The sequence below is a fragment of the Botryllus schlosseri genome, chromosome 16 (assembly GCF_051294905.1).
Source record: "Botryllus schlosseri isolate E-star chromosome 16, Bs_hap1, whole genome shotgun sequence".
In the NCBI taxonomy this organism is placed as follows: domain Eukaryota; kingdom Metazoa; phylum Chordata; class Ascidiacea; order Stolidobranchia; family Styelidae; genus Botryllus; species Botryllus schlosseri.
This window is the reverse complement of record NC_137251.1, coordinates 916,402-932,147: the sequence shown is the minus strand read 5'-3', so window position 1 is coordinate 932,147 and position 15,746 is coordinate 916,402. Positions and strand designations below refer to the sequence as shown.

General features: G+C 40.8%; 1 protein-coding gene across 3 annotated transcripts; it reads left to right on the top strand.

Moving 5' to 3' along the window:
- The first annotated feature begins 224 nt into the window (after nucleotides 1-224).
- On the top strand, nucleotides 225-15,456 carry LOC145459120 (uncharacterized). 3 transcript variants are annotated; one of them, XM_080337741.1, is made up of 4 exons: nucleotides 225-482; nucleotides 1,613-1,723; nucleotides 2,393-2,634; nucleotides 3,087-3,716. In XM_080337741.1, the coding sequence occupies exons 1-4, from the start codon at nucleotides 278-280 to the stop codon at nucleotides 3,276-3,278; spliced, it is 750 nt and encodes a 249-aa protein (XP_080193867.1). In that variant the 5' UTR covers nucleotides 225-277; the 3' UTR covers nucleotides 3,279-3,716. The 3 variants fall into 3 exon arrangements, with proteins under 3 accessions (XP_080193867.1, XP_080193866.1, XP_080193868.1); XM_080337740.1 differs by lacking the exons at nucleotides 1,613-1,723; nucleotides 2,393-2,634; nucleotides 3,087-3,716 and adding exons at nucleotides 13,294-13,419; nucleotides 13,812-14,056; nucleotides 15,083-15,456 and having other exon boundaries at nucleotides 233-482; XM_080337742.1 differs by lacking the exons at nucleotides 225-482; nucleotides 1,613-1,723; nucleotides 2,393-2,634; nucleotides 3,087-3,716 and adding exons at nucleotides 12,303-12,507; nucleotides 13,294-13,419; nucleotides 13,812-14,056; nucleotides 15,083-15,456.
- Nucleotides 15,457-15,746: the final 290 nt, after the last annotated feature.

Sequence of the window (15,746 nt, the reverse complement as noted above, 5' to 3'; positions counted from 1 at the left end):
CACATGTTTCTAACTATGGCCGCGGGCTGTGACATTACTGAAAAAAATTTCTCAATATTGGTAGCCGAGAGAAGAGTTTTTAGAATCGTTGAAATGAAAAAAACAAATAATTGAAATTATTTACCGGATTCAGCTGCCGAAATATTGCAGTCGATGAGAGATGAGCTTGTATACTGACAAGGTTTATATTACTTAGTGTAACGATGTGGAAAATACTTCATAGGTCTTGGCTACTATTTGCAGATTAACGTTCGGAACATCATTGATAACTTAATAAATGACCGGGCATTCTATTATCAGATCTTTTGAAAACATTATGATGATCTATTTAGCAACGACTTTCTACTTGATGATAACGATTTCAATCGAAGCGGCGCCATCTCGCGGCGATCTGTGTGACGACATGATGAGATCAGTGAATTCTTTATGCCCAAGACACGAAAAGGTAGTATCTTGTCCAGATGCTGAACAGCTACAGAAAAGTGCGTATATTTTTATTATCCATATTTGATCTTACTAACTAGGAAATTAGATTCGCTACATTGCCCGAATATTGAGTGATATCCTCCGATTTGTTCACTACCTTGGAATTGTGCCTTTTATACAAGGTTGTAGTGATTCGAATCAAAACCAACAGAGTAAGTATTGTAAGTATAGGCCAATGCCGCGTGTACCCTATACTAAATCACGCGCAGAGCGAAAAAAATTCAAGTATAGCATACCTCTGCTTAAAAATAATATTGTTTATATTGATTTACGAATTTTTTTTTAGCCTAGGCCTACTTCAAGTAGGGCTGGGCAAAATCGAGCACCTGAGTGATTCGATTCTGAATCACGTATTATGCTTCGAGTCGAGTAGTCGAGTATCACTCATTATGACGCCATAACACAATGTAATATGTCGAAGTTCAAATATGTACCTTTGATGCCACCACAAAGAATATAATGCCTGTTTTCCGTCACATTAAAGATACTTGGGTATCGAGAAATTCCGCAACCCTACGCTATTGCGATGGTACATCGATCAATAGGCAACAATGATGCGATTTTTCATTCATGGCAGCCAAGATGCTTGAACTCCGCTTCCGCAACGGCCCTCATAAATGTACAAGAGGGTCGTTCAAAAATATATTTTTCTTTAAACTATATGAACTTTTTACGTTGGCCAAAAACGCTGCACACCAAACATGGTTCAATTCCAACATGCAGAAGCAAAGCTATTGGAGTTCGAAACTTTTTATTCTTGAAATCACGACTTTTTTTTCAAATTTTACTGTCAACCTCATGGAATTGTCAAGTTGTCTAAAATAACGATGCATAGAAAATTTGGATCAATTCCAACAAGTAAACACACAGTTATTGTCGTACAACATCCTTAATTTGAAAAAAATAGTATTTGTGGTGTGAAATTATTCATTGAATTGTCCACCGTACATGCTATTATTGGAAATCCAAAATTGTAAACAGCAACAACTTAGCTTCTACAGGTTGGAATTGAGCCTATAAGTTGGTGTACGGCGTTTGTTAGCCAATAACCTAACAATTTGATACAATGCACATTGTCGATTGGGTCAATATGTCCTTATGGGATTCTAAACATAACATTTCCCAGGACTAGACGATGCGGTTATTCTGAATTGGAATCTGATGTCAGCATTGGCGGCTGCAGAAACAAAACTCGCAAAGTTAGAAAACACGGGAACATCAACAGCAACGGAAAAAAGTGAGGGTCAATTTCAATAAGACTTGGACATCTAGAATATTTTCATCTGCTCCAAATTACGGTCCGTGGACAATGGGGCATGCGACACTTGAGCATGTGGGTAAAATTTGGGGTTGGGGTGGGGTATGGTTTGGATTGAGCATTGGATCAGGTTTGGGGTTACGATATATATAAGGGTTGATTTCGGGGTTAGGGTAAGTTTTTGGGCTTGTGAAACTACATGCCAAAGTGACGCATGCTGATCTGACGTTTTTCATTGAGTCGCATGCTCATATGCCGGGCAGTCCCAAACTAGATTAAAGACTGAGAATTATACCGACACAGTTTTTGCAAATTGGATTCGAATTCGATTCCGAATAACAAAGAAATATAACAAAAACCAAGTCAGAGTTCGTTCTCGTAAGCATGAGAATAGCGAATGTCTGTATATCGAGATTGGTTCAAAGGTCATCAGGAATTGGATTTGCAAGATTGCCTGTATTTCGCTCCAAGTTGTAGTTTAATTAGCCAACTAGAATTATCTAATTGTCCAAGTCTGATTTATTAGTTTGCTCGTCTATAGCCCGCGAATTCATGAAATTCAGGTCAGAGAGAATATTGTCGCTAAATTGTGGACGCGGCCTAAAGCAATACGGTTTGAGCTCTGAAACACGATAATCTCAACTTCAGACAAATGCCAGGCACTCGATGGTCTATTTTATCTCGAGCGATGCTACACGGTAGCCCTTCCGACCGTCGGGAAATACATGGGTTTCGATGAAGCCGCTGAAAGATGCAATGAGACGGGCGGAATTTTGGGTGAAGTTTATAGCGTCGATCACGAAACTGCGCTACAGACTTTCATTCGACCTTTGATACCTTCCTCGAAAAACTTCCTCTACGTTTGGATCGGGATGAAATACCAGCAATCGGTGAGATCACCACCATTTTATTAAAATTGATATCAAATCAATACACGACAAAATTGCGATATGATGAAGAGGTAGGAGGGTGCCGTAACGACTTGGAGTAGTCTTTTATTCAGACACCCACCTCGGCCTACAGTATGTAAATAAGACGCATGTAAACTGCATTGAATTTAAGAAATAATGACCTACAAGGAAGCGACGAAAATGTACGCGGCATTTGTCAGAGTGTTTCATTCACAGCCGTGTACCACCCGTGTTTTCTAATGTAAATACCCCATATGCGATGGTCAAGGCACAAATATATATGCAGAAATACGATAACTAGTCTCAATACCAGTCAGCCCGCAAGATTACCGGACCACCATATCTACCTACCTATAGGCTAAACAGGCGGGAAAATACATGTAACAACGAAATATTGCAAATCTATTGAGACCTCAAACTTTGATCCTCAGACTTCAACTTTGCTGTATCGGAACGGAGAGGAGAAAGCTACCACTGATTTTCGTTGGGATGCCATGTATCCTAGAAGCGACAGCCCTTATATGGCGCTTGAGGTAGGCAGCGACGGCGACTACGCAGTAGGATTCTGGAATGCGAGGCCGGATCACGACGTCGATGCTGTTTTGTGTGAGAAGACGCTGTGAAACGACGGATGTCTGTGGCAGACTCGTTCAACCAGAATCTAGATGATTCGATTTGTCAAATTGGATTGACTTGAACGAGATGCCGGTAGTCTAATTCTAATCAAATTTGCGAAATGTTTCTATGCTCTCATTTATATTCTAATGTAAAATTTACGCGTTTCCTGAAAATGCTACAGGAGAAATGTGTGGTGCGAAACGAGCCAAGCTTGATGTACAGACATTTGCCGTTTTCGTGCTGATGAGAATGAACTACTCGGCTCTGATATGATTTCATATGAACCGATTTCGATTTTTGTTACATACGTTTTGGGAATTCAGCGATTCTAATCTAATTAGGAAAAACAGTGTATCTGAAATCCCAATCTAATTTGGCAAAAGCAAAAATATAGTTGTCCAAATCTGCTCTGTGGAATGTGGATGCAGGAAACATGACATACTTCATTCTATGTGTGTACGACTGTAAATTGTACAAAGAAAATGAAAGGAGTAAAAATTTAGTCAATGTCTGAGTCGAAAGGCGTTGTTGCGACGTGAATGGAACCAGTTCTATGTATAAATATGCTCCCATTTTGCCAAGAATACTTTGCGAAAGAAAACACAGTTTCTTTGATTTTACAAATCTACAGCTGAATCATCATCAGGATCTTAGCGAAAATAATGCGTAGGCTATTCACGCTCAAAAGGTGGTACACGAAGACATAATTATTAACATACCTCATAGAAACCCGGTTCCCGGGGTGTCGATCGAAGAGTTCACCGGATTTGTTGTTAGCTACTGAAAACGGTTAGAACAAAAATCACCATTATAAATCCGTGTTTTATTACTCTGCGTGCATATACACAATCGCTGGCTTAGTTCTTTCGGTTACTTTGCGGAAGGCACGGTTCTAAGTGCTTGATGGTGCAAACCAGTTGTTCTTAACCACCGATCCGTGCCAAGTTTCCTGCCGGTCCGCCAAATACATTAGAACTCTCTATCTCAATTCTAACATGCAAGACGTTGGACGCTTTTCAGTCCGCTTCCCATATGCTTTCCAATTGTGGAACAACATCTCGCTGGCTATCCGACAGTCGTCGAGCATGTCCGCATTCAAGTCGAAATACAAGCAATTTCTTTCAAATGAATAGGCCTACTACCCAGCCTTCAGGATTACCGGACCACGACCTAACATCGATCTCGCCTTCCTCCTCATGGCACATCATTTTGTCGCTTGCCTTTTATATCCTCTGCTTTACTTTTCATTCAGTGTGCATGCCTCCTCTTTACATCGCCGAGGTGGGTGTCTGATCTCAAAGACTACTCCGAGTATCGTTTCGACAACTTCCTATCCTTTCATTGTGTCGCAGTTTTGGAATGATGAGGATTGTAGCATGTAGGATTGTTTGGGTGATATTGAATGCTTCGCATTCAGAGACAACCATGATATGCTGGTGAAGATTTTGGCGGCGGCCTTTTCCAATTGTCTCTTGTCTTGTGACCATTCTTACCCAAGCATCGTGACGCCCTCTATCCTTATCTACATCAGGAAACGCATGAAATGATCTCTTCGGTTCACTATATTGGCTATTACAGCAGCCGTAGGCAACACATCGCCGTCCTCTGCGATTAAATTTCCGTTTTTTTCATTACTCCTCCTACGCTTGCCATCGCAAATTACATGAACCTAGTGTAGCCGTTCTCTCGCTCATCTAACACTGTAGCAGAAGAGGATGACTATTACTTTCCGGTTCTTCCCTGGATACACAGCAGTGATGAGCGGATAGTGCTTTTCGAGACTCCGAATCCCTCCGACAACTTTAGTGTCTGAGGAGAACTCCCTCAATCCCAGACTCCGAAGATACTCCGGTGAATCTCGTCAAGTATCCGAAACAGTGGCAAGCATGGTACATGGTACACATGGTACAACATGGTACATGTGATAATATGGTTGGCCTCATACATAGTATTGTTTACTCTCCGGTCCCCAATTGCAGTGCGGATGGCTGATTTTTATGCACTTGGCAATCAGTTTTGCATGTTACCCGTCATATTACAACTTTACAAGGTGTCAATTGTCTGTGTTTTGGTTTGTAATCATAATCAATAGTGTATTCTGGTCAGAGCTATCCAAAGATATCGGAGACAAAAGTTACAATACTCCGAAATTCTCCGAAAAAATATCTGTAGTAAACTCCGACTGTCACAAAATCGGCAAAACTCCGCTCCGATGCTCATCCCTGATACACAGACTGCACCGATTGGAGCGGATATATCGTATATTCACCAAAACGCACAGGGAACAAGCCCATGCACGCGCCACGCTCTCCACAACTCAACCCCGAAGAACCTCTTTCCCTTGCTGCATGCCTGAGTGATCTTGCCGCGCGGAGGTCATAGGTCAGGCGGTTACACTATAGCAGTGGTTCTTAACCTTTTTTCGTCCAGCGCCCCCTTTCAAAAATTATCGTGCTCCAGCGCCCCCCAACTTCATATTGTGAGGAATGTAATAAAGACAATGAGTAAGAGGGAGGGCCGTAACAGCACTTCGTCAACCCCCCTTGCCTTACGCACCAATAGCGTGATAAACCAAACTTCTGAGGGCTTCGCCCCCACGAACCCCATAGCGTGATTTCGATGGTCAGCAAAGTTTGTGTGGCCTGGTCGCCCTAGGTACCAAAATCTTCTATAATGAATGAATGAATAGGTGCTAATTACATATATAAGTCGCTATAAACTTTTTATCCTCTCAGCCCACGTAATCAGATTTACCAGTAGCGCTGAGTGAGCTGTTGTATAGGAAAATAAAGGGCCCGTAAGTAATAATTAAACATATTCGGGCGTGCCCGTAGGTAAAATTATTCGTTACCAGGGCCGTAACAACACTTCGTCAGCCCCCCCCCACCCCCAAACAAAAAACGTTGGTCCTAAGCCCCCATCGGATGATAAACCAAACTTCCGGGGGACTTCACCCCCAGACCCCCATTCGGCTGTCCGCTATTTGGTGATACTAGGTATCTACATTGGGTATCCATTTACTGAGGCAGCTACTCTCGCCTAGACGCGGTCAATATGATCGGGAATTGCATGTATATTGAGATCAATTTTTATCCTCTCTCTGCTCACGTAAACAGATTTACCGGTAGAGCTGAGTGATGTGTGTTTGAAAATGTAGGACCCCTCAATAATAATTATACATCTTCGGGCGTATACCCGTTGGCAGAAACGAAACGTCACTTCGTCAGGCCCCGAAAAAACTTGGGTCTTGGGCTCCCATAGGGTGATAAACCGACCCCCCCCCCCATCACGTTGTTCGCTTTTGCCACGAAATCAGCTGTACTGTTTAGCGAGTCAGTGCGAAGCGCGAAAACTTTCGATAATTCATGCTAAAATCGGTCAGTAAGACCGGGTATTGCAAATATATTGCTATCAATTTCTTGTCCTCTCTGTTCACGTTACCAGATTTACCGGTGAAGCAGAGTGAGATGCAATGTTCCCTCAAAGCTGCGCACGTGCGCAGTGCTGACACCGTCTCTGCGCACAGAAAATCTACGTTGCTCACAACAAATCAAAGTTATGACCTTTTTTTAGTCGTTACGCACTGTTGTCCAAGGGTCAGCGCAGTGAGTTGTTGAGAGTGCGCAGACTCATCAAAACTTGAAGCGAACATTGCGAGGTGTCTTGGAAACTGTAGGGCCCGTGACTAATAATTAAACATATTCGGGCGGGCGAACCCGTTAATATGACTTCGTTGCATGATGTTATTTCGTGACCTCCTGTCTGCAATATCAAAAAATATAGAATCGCCCAACAGGGATATCGCCCAACAGGAATATCCCTGTCGCCCAATCGTACTAAACTAAGAGACACACACGATTTCAAATTGGTATTTCTTCACTGGCATATAATTTTTCCCTGCCAGATGGAATTCGTGTTCTGGGGTTCAGATTGCCAAGACAGGAACATTCGGTGCCAGTCATTTAGGCGCCCATGGACAATTAAACCTATATGTACTTTGAAGGCTATATATAACGAAGTTTTCGGTGTTAATTTGCTCTGAATACTCATTAAGGATATGTCCTATCACCACATCATCTACTGCGAAGCCATTTTTCTCCAGCGCCCCCCATACCGCCCCCCTGAGCCCAGCGCCCCCCATATCGCCCCCTGAGCGTTTCCGCCCCCCTTCAAAATCGCCAGCGCCCCCTGGGGGGCGCTGGGAGCAAGGTTAAGAACCACTGCACTATAGTAACATAAAATGGAGATTGAATAGCCAATTCGGACACGACGAAAGAGCAGAAAGCCTTATATTATAACGAATATGTACAGTAGTACACGGTACAGCGGGCAACCTGCTGCTGGCTAAAACTTTGAAGCTCGCGGGCCGCATTCAATATCTGAATCCATTCGCGGGACGCACTGTATAAAATTGTGATTATAAAACAAAACGCAATATTGGCATTTGATTATAGTGAGGACATGGACATAATATATTGGTTGGAATTAGCAATATGACGCCACGTGACGTCATGAGGTTCACGTTCGCGTTCACACAGAACCATTCAAAAAGGTTCACGTTCACACGAACCTGAACCTTTCAGTAGAGTTTCTGCTGAAAAATATAACTCTGAATGTCAAAGTTTCGAAATTTAGCAACGGAAGGGTAAACGACAGGAGCAATGGGTAGCTATTCTCATCAATATATACCCAAGGAACAGCTCTTGGTTTGAAATAGGTTGTTGGAAATTGACATATACTCTTCAGGGGTAGTGATGGATATAAGTTGAGCTTAACAAGGTGTGTTGAGTCAAAAAAGTATGGGAACCATCGGTCTACCATATTCTATTTCCATGTACAAATGCAGTGTACTCTTGAGACTGCAATTTCACCACCTTACAGTCAAAAAACCAAAATGAAAAAGCTATGAAAAATTGTATTTGTAACCAGCTTTCATATGATACCCTACTCGCTTGAATATTTTGATAAGGTTTTGATCAATTCGCATTCTAAATTGTGTAACGCTTGACCGATTTCAGACCATCGATCAAGTTTGGCCTCAATTCAACCTTTAGCACTACACCGCATGGCATTTAATACCCCATGGGAATATAGACCAATAGACTAGCAACTCAGAAAACCCAGTGCCAAATCTCAACTCTAGACAACATCGGTTTACACCTTTTTGAATTTTACATTGATAAACCTGAATGCTGCAGAACTGAAATGAGCAGAAAAACGTCTACTTTTCAAAATGACGTAACTTTTGATCCCGGGGATCAATTTTCCTCAAATAAACTTTATTGTGTTCGAAATTAACTTATCTATACGTGTACCAAATTTCAGAAGATTTGGGAAAGTGGTGGTTCCAACTTTTGTTGTTCAGGTTGGGAACGCCCCTTATTTTTAAAAGGCCTTCGTTTAAAACACTGTTCAAAATATGTTTAAACAAAGTTTTTTTTAAAAACATCGTTTGTTTTAAATGCAGCCCTAGTTGCATCACAGAACCGTCATTTTGTGTGGATATGCGAAGTCTTGTGACGTTATAATTACTCCGTGTCGTCTGTCGACGCACTTTACTACATGCTATCGCTGTGTACAGCATTGAAACACTGACGTGATGTTTTAATACCTGCACTTAACCCGTTTCAATCAAGTCATACAATCGAATTTAATCTTGAAATAGTGCGATTATTAAACTGTAACTGTAGCAAGAGCAATATCAGTATGGCACGCTACGGCCAGCTGCCTAAATCAGGACTACGTCACGTTCCCTCTAGGATCCGCAACAGAGAGTGCGAATACGTTGGCCTACACCTTATTGTACAACAGACAACATCAACGGACTAAGGATAAAACATCGGATAAAATAAACAGCGTTGGTGGTACAGCGTCGTCGATCGTCGGATTAAAACGCGGTCGATCAAGTTTACTGGAATATAGAATACTCTCCTTCAAACAAATGGAATAAATTCAGAATTAGTGCCACTGAGAATCTGGCGTTGCATCAGTATGACAACATAATTCAACGCCGTGCACTAGGGTTATGACTAGAAAAAAAAATCAAAATTTTGTGTGTCCTGTAGTCACGATGAGCTTTCGTGTCCTGATTTCAAAACTCACAAAAGTTAAGACTGTTTGAACAAAAACCTCCCGCACAAAAATTTTCCAGTTTTCACTGTATGGAGGATAGGCTTTCTTTTGTAGATACAGACTATATAATTTATTTATCGACTGATTTGAATTTAACTGACCCAATTCCAATTGCGAAGATTTAAAATAGTATTTTGGTACATTTTGATCGCCCAGATTGAATTATTTCTATCGTGTTCTTGTTTACAGTCAATATTAAATAATTAATAAATAATTATTAATTCCGATTTTAGATGTAGACTGTATATATCGTATAATTTCAATTTGTCTGGCACAAATCAAACTGGGTGTTCGAAAAGGCGAAAGTAGAACAACTCTAGGTATTTTCAGCGGTCTAGAAAACCGCTTAGAAGAATATGATGTACAGGAAAATTTGAAAATCTCATATATCATATGTGACACCGTAGCATATGTTGATACTGGACGGCAGAATGGCGTTGTTTCGAAACTGCGAAATGCAATGATGAGCATGGGTTTTCATATCCATTGCCAACATCATATGATCGATTCTTAAAGCATATATTAGAGTTCTTCGATCCAACGTCTTCAAGAAATCCAACTCTCAGCTTCAAATTTGGAGATGATGTGGTAAAACACTACAAAAACTAGGTGCAATCCACTAAGCACGAATTTCAGATGAAAATATTAGAAAACCGAGGATGTAGGGATGATTTTAAGTTTATCTATATGGCATGTGCAGAACATGCCGTTCTTTCAAAGAAAATAGTATAGATTACCACTGATCAAATGGCATAAACTTCCATCTCTACGTAATGCGAGAGGGTGCTCAAGGGTTGCGTTGCGTACTTCCACTTCCCCAGATAGAGAATAACTCTGGAGATGCTTATTTATCGCAAATGCGTGTCAGGAAGACTGGTATTCTAACCAGATGTCTAAAGATGGAATATACTAGAGCCCGACCGATTATCGGTTCGTCGATAATATCGAGACGATATCACACTTTGAAAGAATGATTGGTATCGGCCATTGGAGCTGAAAACTTAACGGCAATTTGCGTGTGACGTCACAACTTGGCGAAAAGAAGCCAGAAAACTATAATCTTTGATCGCTAGATTGAGAATATTGATATATTTCATATAGCTTACACTTTACAGGTGTCCAGATGCAGCCTTTCTAGTTCATTTCATGTTCAAGTATAACAATGGCTGTAAAGATGTTCAAATAAATGCCCTCTGAAGATTTGAAAATGTGCTTATGTAAACATCCAACTTCTTTTGAATATCGGCTGAATGTATTGAGGTTATCGGCTAAGGTGTGAAGTATTGGTTTTATCGGTATCGACCCAAAAATCCAATATCGGTCGGGCTCTAGAATATACCAAAGATTATTTGCTGGTATCTTTGCGGTCGAATGTCCTGCAGCGATAAAGTGCCCCAAAACCCCATTGGAAGTCGGATATGTCCGTCGTAGATGTCCCTGGCACTAACATAATAACAGAAAGGGAAGTCAAATTGATGAATGAACTTTACAATAAGTGTGAAAGGACATATATTTGAAGATTAAATTTGTAGCAAAGAATATCGTTGAATTTTAAATTTTTTCCATTTTCGGACCAGTGACGAAAATTGATGTTAGTTTGTGCGGGACATTTTTTTCGATTTGAACAAAATGATTATAATTTTATTACCTTATACCAAAATGTTCATCAATTCCTGCTACAGGCAAATTTTTTTTATTTTAGTCATAACCCTACTGTGCACGCAAGTGCACAATGCACCGTGTCAGTCATAAATTTAAATTAAGCTATGCTCACAAGTGACATTGTGCGACGATTCAAGAATAAGAGTGTGTACTGCAAAGCGCGCATCCAATCACTAATTCGGACATCGAATTAACTAGCTCGCATCGCGGCGATGTATAATGGCGCTACTGGAGTCAACGATAGTGAGCTGGAATAAATTTCCATTCGTTTATAGGCATACAAAATAACACACTCTCCAATTTCGCCCTATGATTAAAATCTATCACCAACAAAAGTGCATTTTCTCCTCTAATTCAGACACGAGAAAGTGTTTCGCGGCATGCGCGCTTCCAAATCGACATGTGCAGCAAGGTCACATTTTTATCCCTTGTCGTCACATAGCATCTTATGAATTATATCGGAGCCGGAGCTGAGAATACACTGCTCCGGGGATCCGGCTCCAAAACCTTGGCTGGAATCAACACAAGTGATAGTGTGACCTGACTGACCTCGCGTTGTTTCAATTGGTGTATCTTCTCGACTATCTCGCTAATTTGGAGAGGAGCTGCGAAATTGAGATTTGCTATACAAATACATCTTAGTGCGCTCAAGCAATCGCTATACACTACTCCAAGTCGTCTCGGCACCTTCCTATCTTTCATTGTATCGCATTTTTGTGGTGTATTGAACTGAAAAAAAAAATGCTAATAAACCAATTATGATGATGAGTATATAATATAGCCACTCTTCTGTGGGTATTATTCAGCGTCCAAGATAGGGCATCTGAAATAGGGATCAGTTCGGCGGAGCATACTCAAAAGCAGCTTGATATGTACTACGAAATACGATTCGTTTTCAGACTTCTAACCGTCAAATTATTTCCGAATCGAACCATGACTATAATTCGGACATCAGCAGTCAGCATTCACGCCATATTCATGAGAGAAAATAATCAGGATTACACATATTTCTAATAATGGCCGGGGGCTGGGACATAACTGAGAACATTTTCTCGATATTGGAGACCGAGAGAAGAGTTTAGAGTCATTGAAATGGAAAAAAATAGTTGAAAATATTTATAGGATTCAGCTGCCGAAATATTGCAGTCGATGAGCTATGAGCTTGTATTCATATGGTTTAGTCTTACGTAGTTCAAGTTACGATGTGCAGGATACTTCATTGATAAACTCAATAAATTACCGGCCATTCTATTATCAGGTCTCTTGAAAACATGATGATCTATTCAGCAATATCTTATTTCTGTTTGATAATAACGATTTCAATCGAAGCGGCGCCATCTCGCGGCGATCTGTGTGACGACATGATGAAATCAGTGAATTCTTTATGCCCAAATCACGAAAAGGTAGTATCTTGTCCAGATGTTGAACAGCTACAGAAAAGTACGTATATAATTTATTTTATATTTTGACATTGCTATCCCATTACCCGAATATTGAGTGATGTAATCCTATGGATTCATTATCGCATTGCGCCTGTATATTTTGTGAAGGTCTGAAAAAAAGTATAGACTCGGTCAAGAATTTTGCAGTTAATGGGAGTTGACTACAAATAGTTGCGATTGTCCAAAAATAAATCAGTTACCGTGATACAGGGGCTATTTTGCACAGTTAGTATATGGCAATTTCCCCCGTAAAGTTAATGCGAACATAATTCAAAGGCAACACCAACTTGAGTAGCCCTACTCCGAAAAAGTATGGAATCAATTCATTACACTCAGTTCAGTTTATCATTTAAAATTTAATCATATCAATGCACCGCAAGATTGCGATACAATGAAAATATATAGGAAGGCGTCGAAACGACTTGCGGTAGTCTTTGAAATCAGACACCTATTCCTTTGTGTATCGCATTGTACATTATGTGTGTCTTGAGCAGTTGCAAATGATCGCACCGCCGATTACGGTTGAGAATATGGTTTCATGATTATATATCTGTTCGCGGCCTTCGTGCGCTATTGCTGTCATAAGTCGATCGTTTCTCATTATAAAGGATATGCAGAAATGATGTGACTTTTCATCCGTGGTAACCAACATGTAAGGCCCATGCATTTATTGTGGTGGCTGATCTGCCCTGACGGCCTGTAAGATGCCTTCGTGCAATGTCTGATATGTTACATTCAGTGAGTTAGTATGTTCGAATTGGATTCTAAATATATCATTTCCTAGGACTTGACGAGGCCGTTATCTTGAATTGGAATTTAATGTCAGCGTTGGCGGCGGCGGAAGCAAAACTCGCAAAGTTAAAACCCACGGAAACAACAACTACAACAACTACAACAACAATCGACGGAAGTGAGAGACAATTTTAATCAGACTTGGACGACTAGAAAATCATCAGCTTTTCCAAATTATATTGGACTTATAATTATGGCTACACATTTTTTTTTCAAATTAGATTCATATTAGAATTACCGAATTTCTCAAAATATGGAAATTGAATTAACTTCCGAATAAGATACGACTATTACAACAGAAATCAATTTTAGTTCGTCATAGATTATTCTCATTAGTCAGTAGTACGAAATTGGCAACTGTCTGTACAGCGAGCTCGGCTTGTTTCGCACTACACAGTTTTCCTGTACCATTTATAGGGAAATTAGATAAGAATTAAAATTGGAGCATAGCAACATTTCTCAAATTAGATCAGAAATATCGGCATTTCGCTCTAAACATGATAATCTCAGCTTCAGGCAAATGTCACGCGCTCGGCGGTTTATCCTATCTCGAGCGATGCTACGTAGTGGCTTTTCCAAGTGCTGCGAGATACATGAATATCAACGAAGCTGCTGAAAAATGCAACGAAACGGGCGGGGTGTTGGGTGAAATTTATAGCTTCGACCACGAAACCGCACTGCAGACTTTCATTCGACCTTTGATACCATCCAAGAATTTCCTTTACGTTTGGATCGGGATGAAATACCAACAGTCGGTGAGATTGAGACTATACGCATTGCGTTTCTCTCTCTATATAGAATAGAGGCAATAGAGGCCATTGATGATATATCAAAGGTGCCATCGTTGATACTCAAGCTAAAATAGAAGTAATGCTGTAAATTTCTACTCAATGGTGGTAAGCATATTGGGGAAGCGAGTGGCGCAGTGTCCAAAGCGACACCGTCACGACACCAATATGGTTGTTGGTTCGAGTCTCGGCTCTACCAAGTTTCTGTGTCGAAGGTTTATCTCGGGTCCTCATCGCCGACCTCACTGCGATTGCAGTGACTTAAAAAACCCAGAAGGTACAGTGAGCCGTGCTTGAAAAGTCGGCAGCAATGATCCAATGAAGGAAGGCGCATGGAACATGGTGACTGATTCGCGGAAGAGAGAGTGCAAGAACAGTCGTCATGAAAAAAATGCATTGAACTGTTGAAATTGCAATTGTGCTGTTGAAATTGCCATCGTGCCATTGTCGTGGAGCACAAAGCCTCATAAGGCTATGAGCCCCACTGCCGTACCTTATCAATCCAATACTTGAGCATATACTCCAAAAACGTAGAAGTAATTCGTAACCGACCTGTCTAGCCTATACGTGTAAATTACAGAATTATCCGTATATAGCTTCAGTAACATTGAGTAATTGGCGTGAATGCTATTGCGGTGTGGCGCCATAACGCAATTTGTAGCAAGGGGAAATATACATACATGTAACTACGTAATATTACGAAATATCATAGTGTTTTACATAGTGGACTGTGAACGAAGTCAAATCGCACCGCTCACTGAGATTAGATAACGTCATACTCTCCATTTGACCAAAGGCAATTTATGGCACTATTTTGAATGACTTGCCGAACGCGAAACGTGATAAAATTGGTATCAATCGTAAGCAACCGCGATATTTATCACGAAAACATTAATCATATCTTACTCGCAGCCCTGGAACCCGCCAAAACTATATGGAAATACTAGGCCGCATTTGCAAATCAATTGAAATCTCCAACTTTGTGATTCTCAGACTTCAACTTTGCTGTATCGGAACGGAGAGGAGAAAGCGACCAATGATTTTCGTTGGGATTCTACGTATCCGAAAGGCACCAGCCCTCATATGGTGTTGGAGGTTGGAAGTGACGGAGACGCCGCAGTTGGATTATGGAATTCGGACCCGAATTATGACATCGATGCTGTTTTGTGCGAGAAAACGTTGTGAAATGACTGATACCTTCCGAAGACTTGGTCAACTAGATATTTCTGGTTGTCTGATTAGACTAATTGGAGCGAAATGCTGGTAATCTAATTCTAATCTAACTTGTGAAATGTTTTTATGGTCTCATTTTAATTTAATCTAACTTCTGCGTTTCCTGAAAATGCTATACAGGAGAACAGCATAAATGCTCTTTAGCGTCCACTAGCGGATTTCATAATGAGGTATGAGCACATTGTCGATCAACATGACGTCACACCAGCAAAACTTTGTCCATCGACTAGAGGTGGTCACGATCGGGTTCAGGAGTTCAGGTTGTGAGATGAAAGTTATAACCAGGGCCGAAGTCACTTTTTTCGGCTCCCTCCCGTCCAAACATCTGGTCATTAAATGATTTGAATGAATCATGTCAATAATAGGCTATTAGTTCTTCCATATATTACTATATAATTTGATCTTCTCTCCGCCCACATGATCA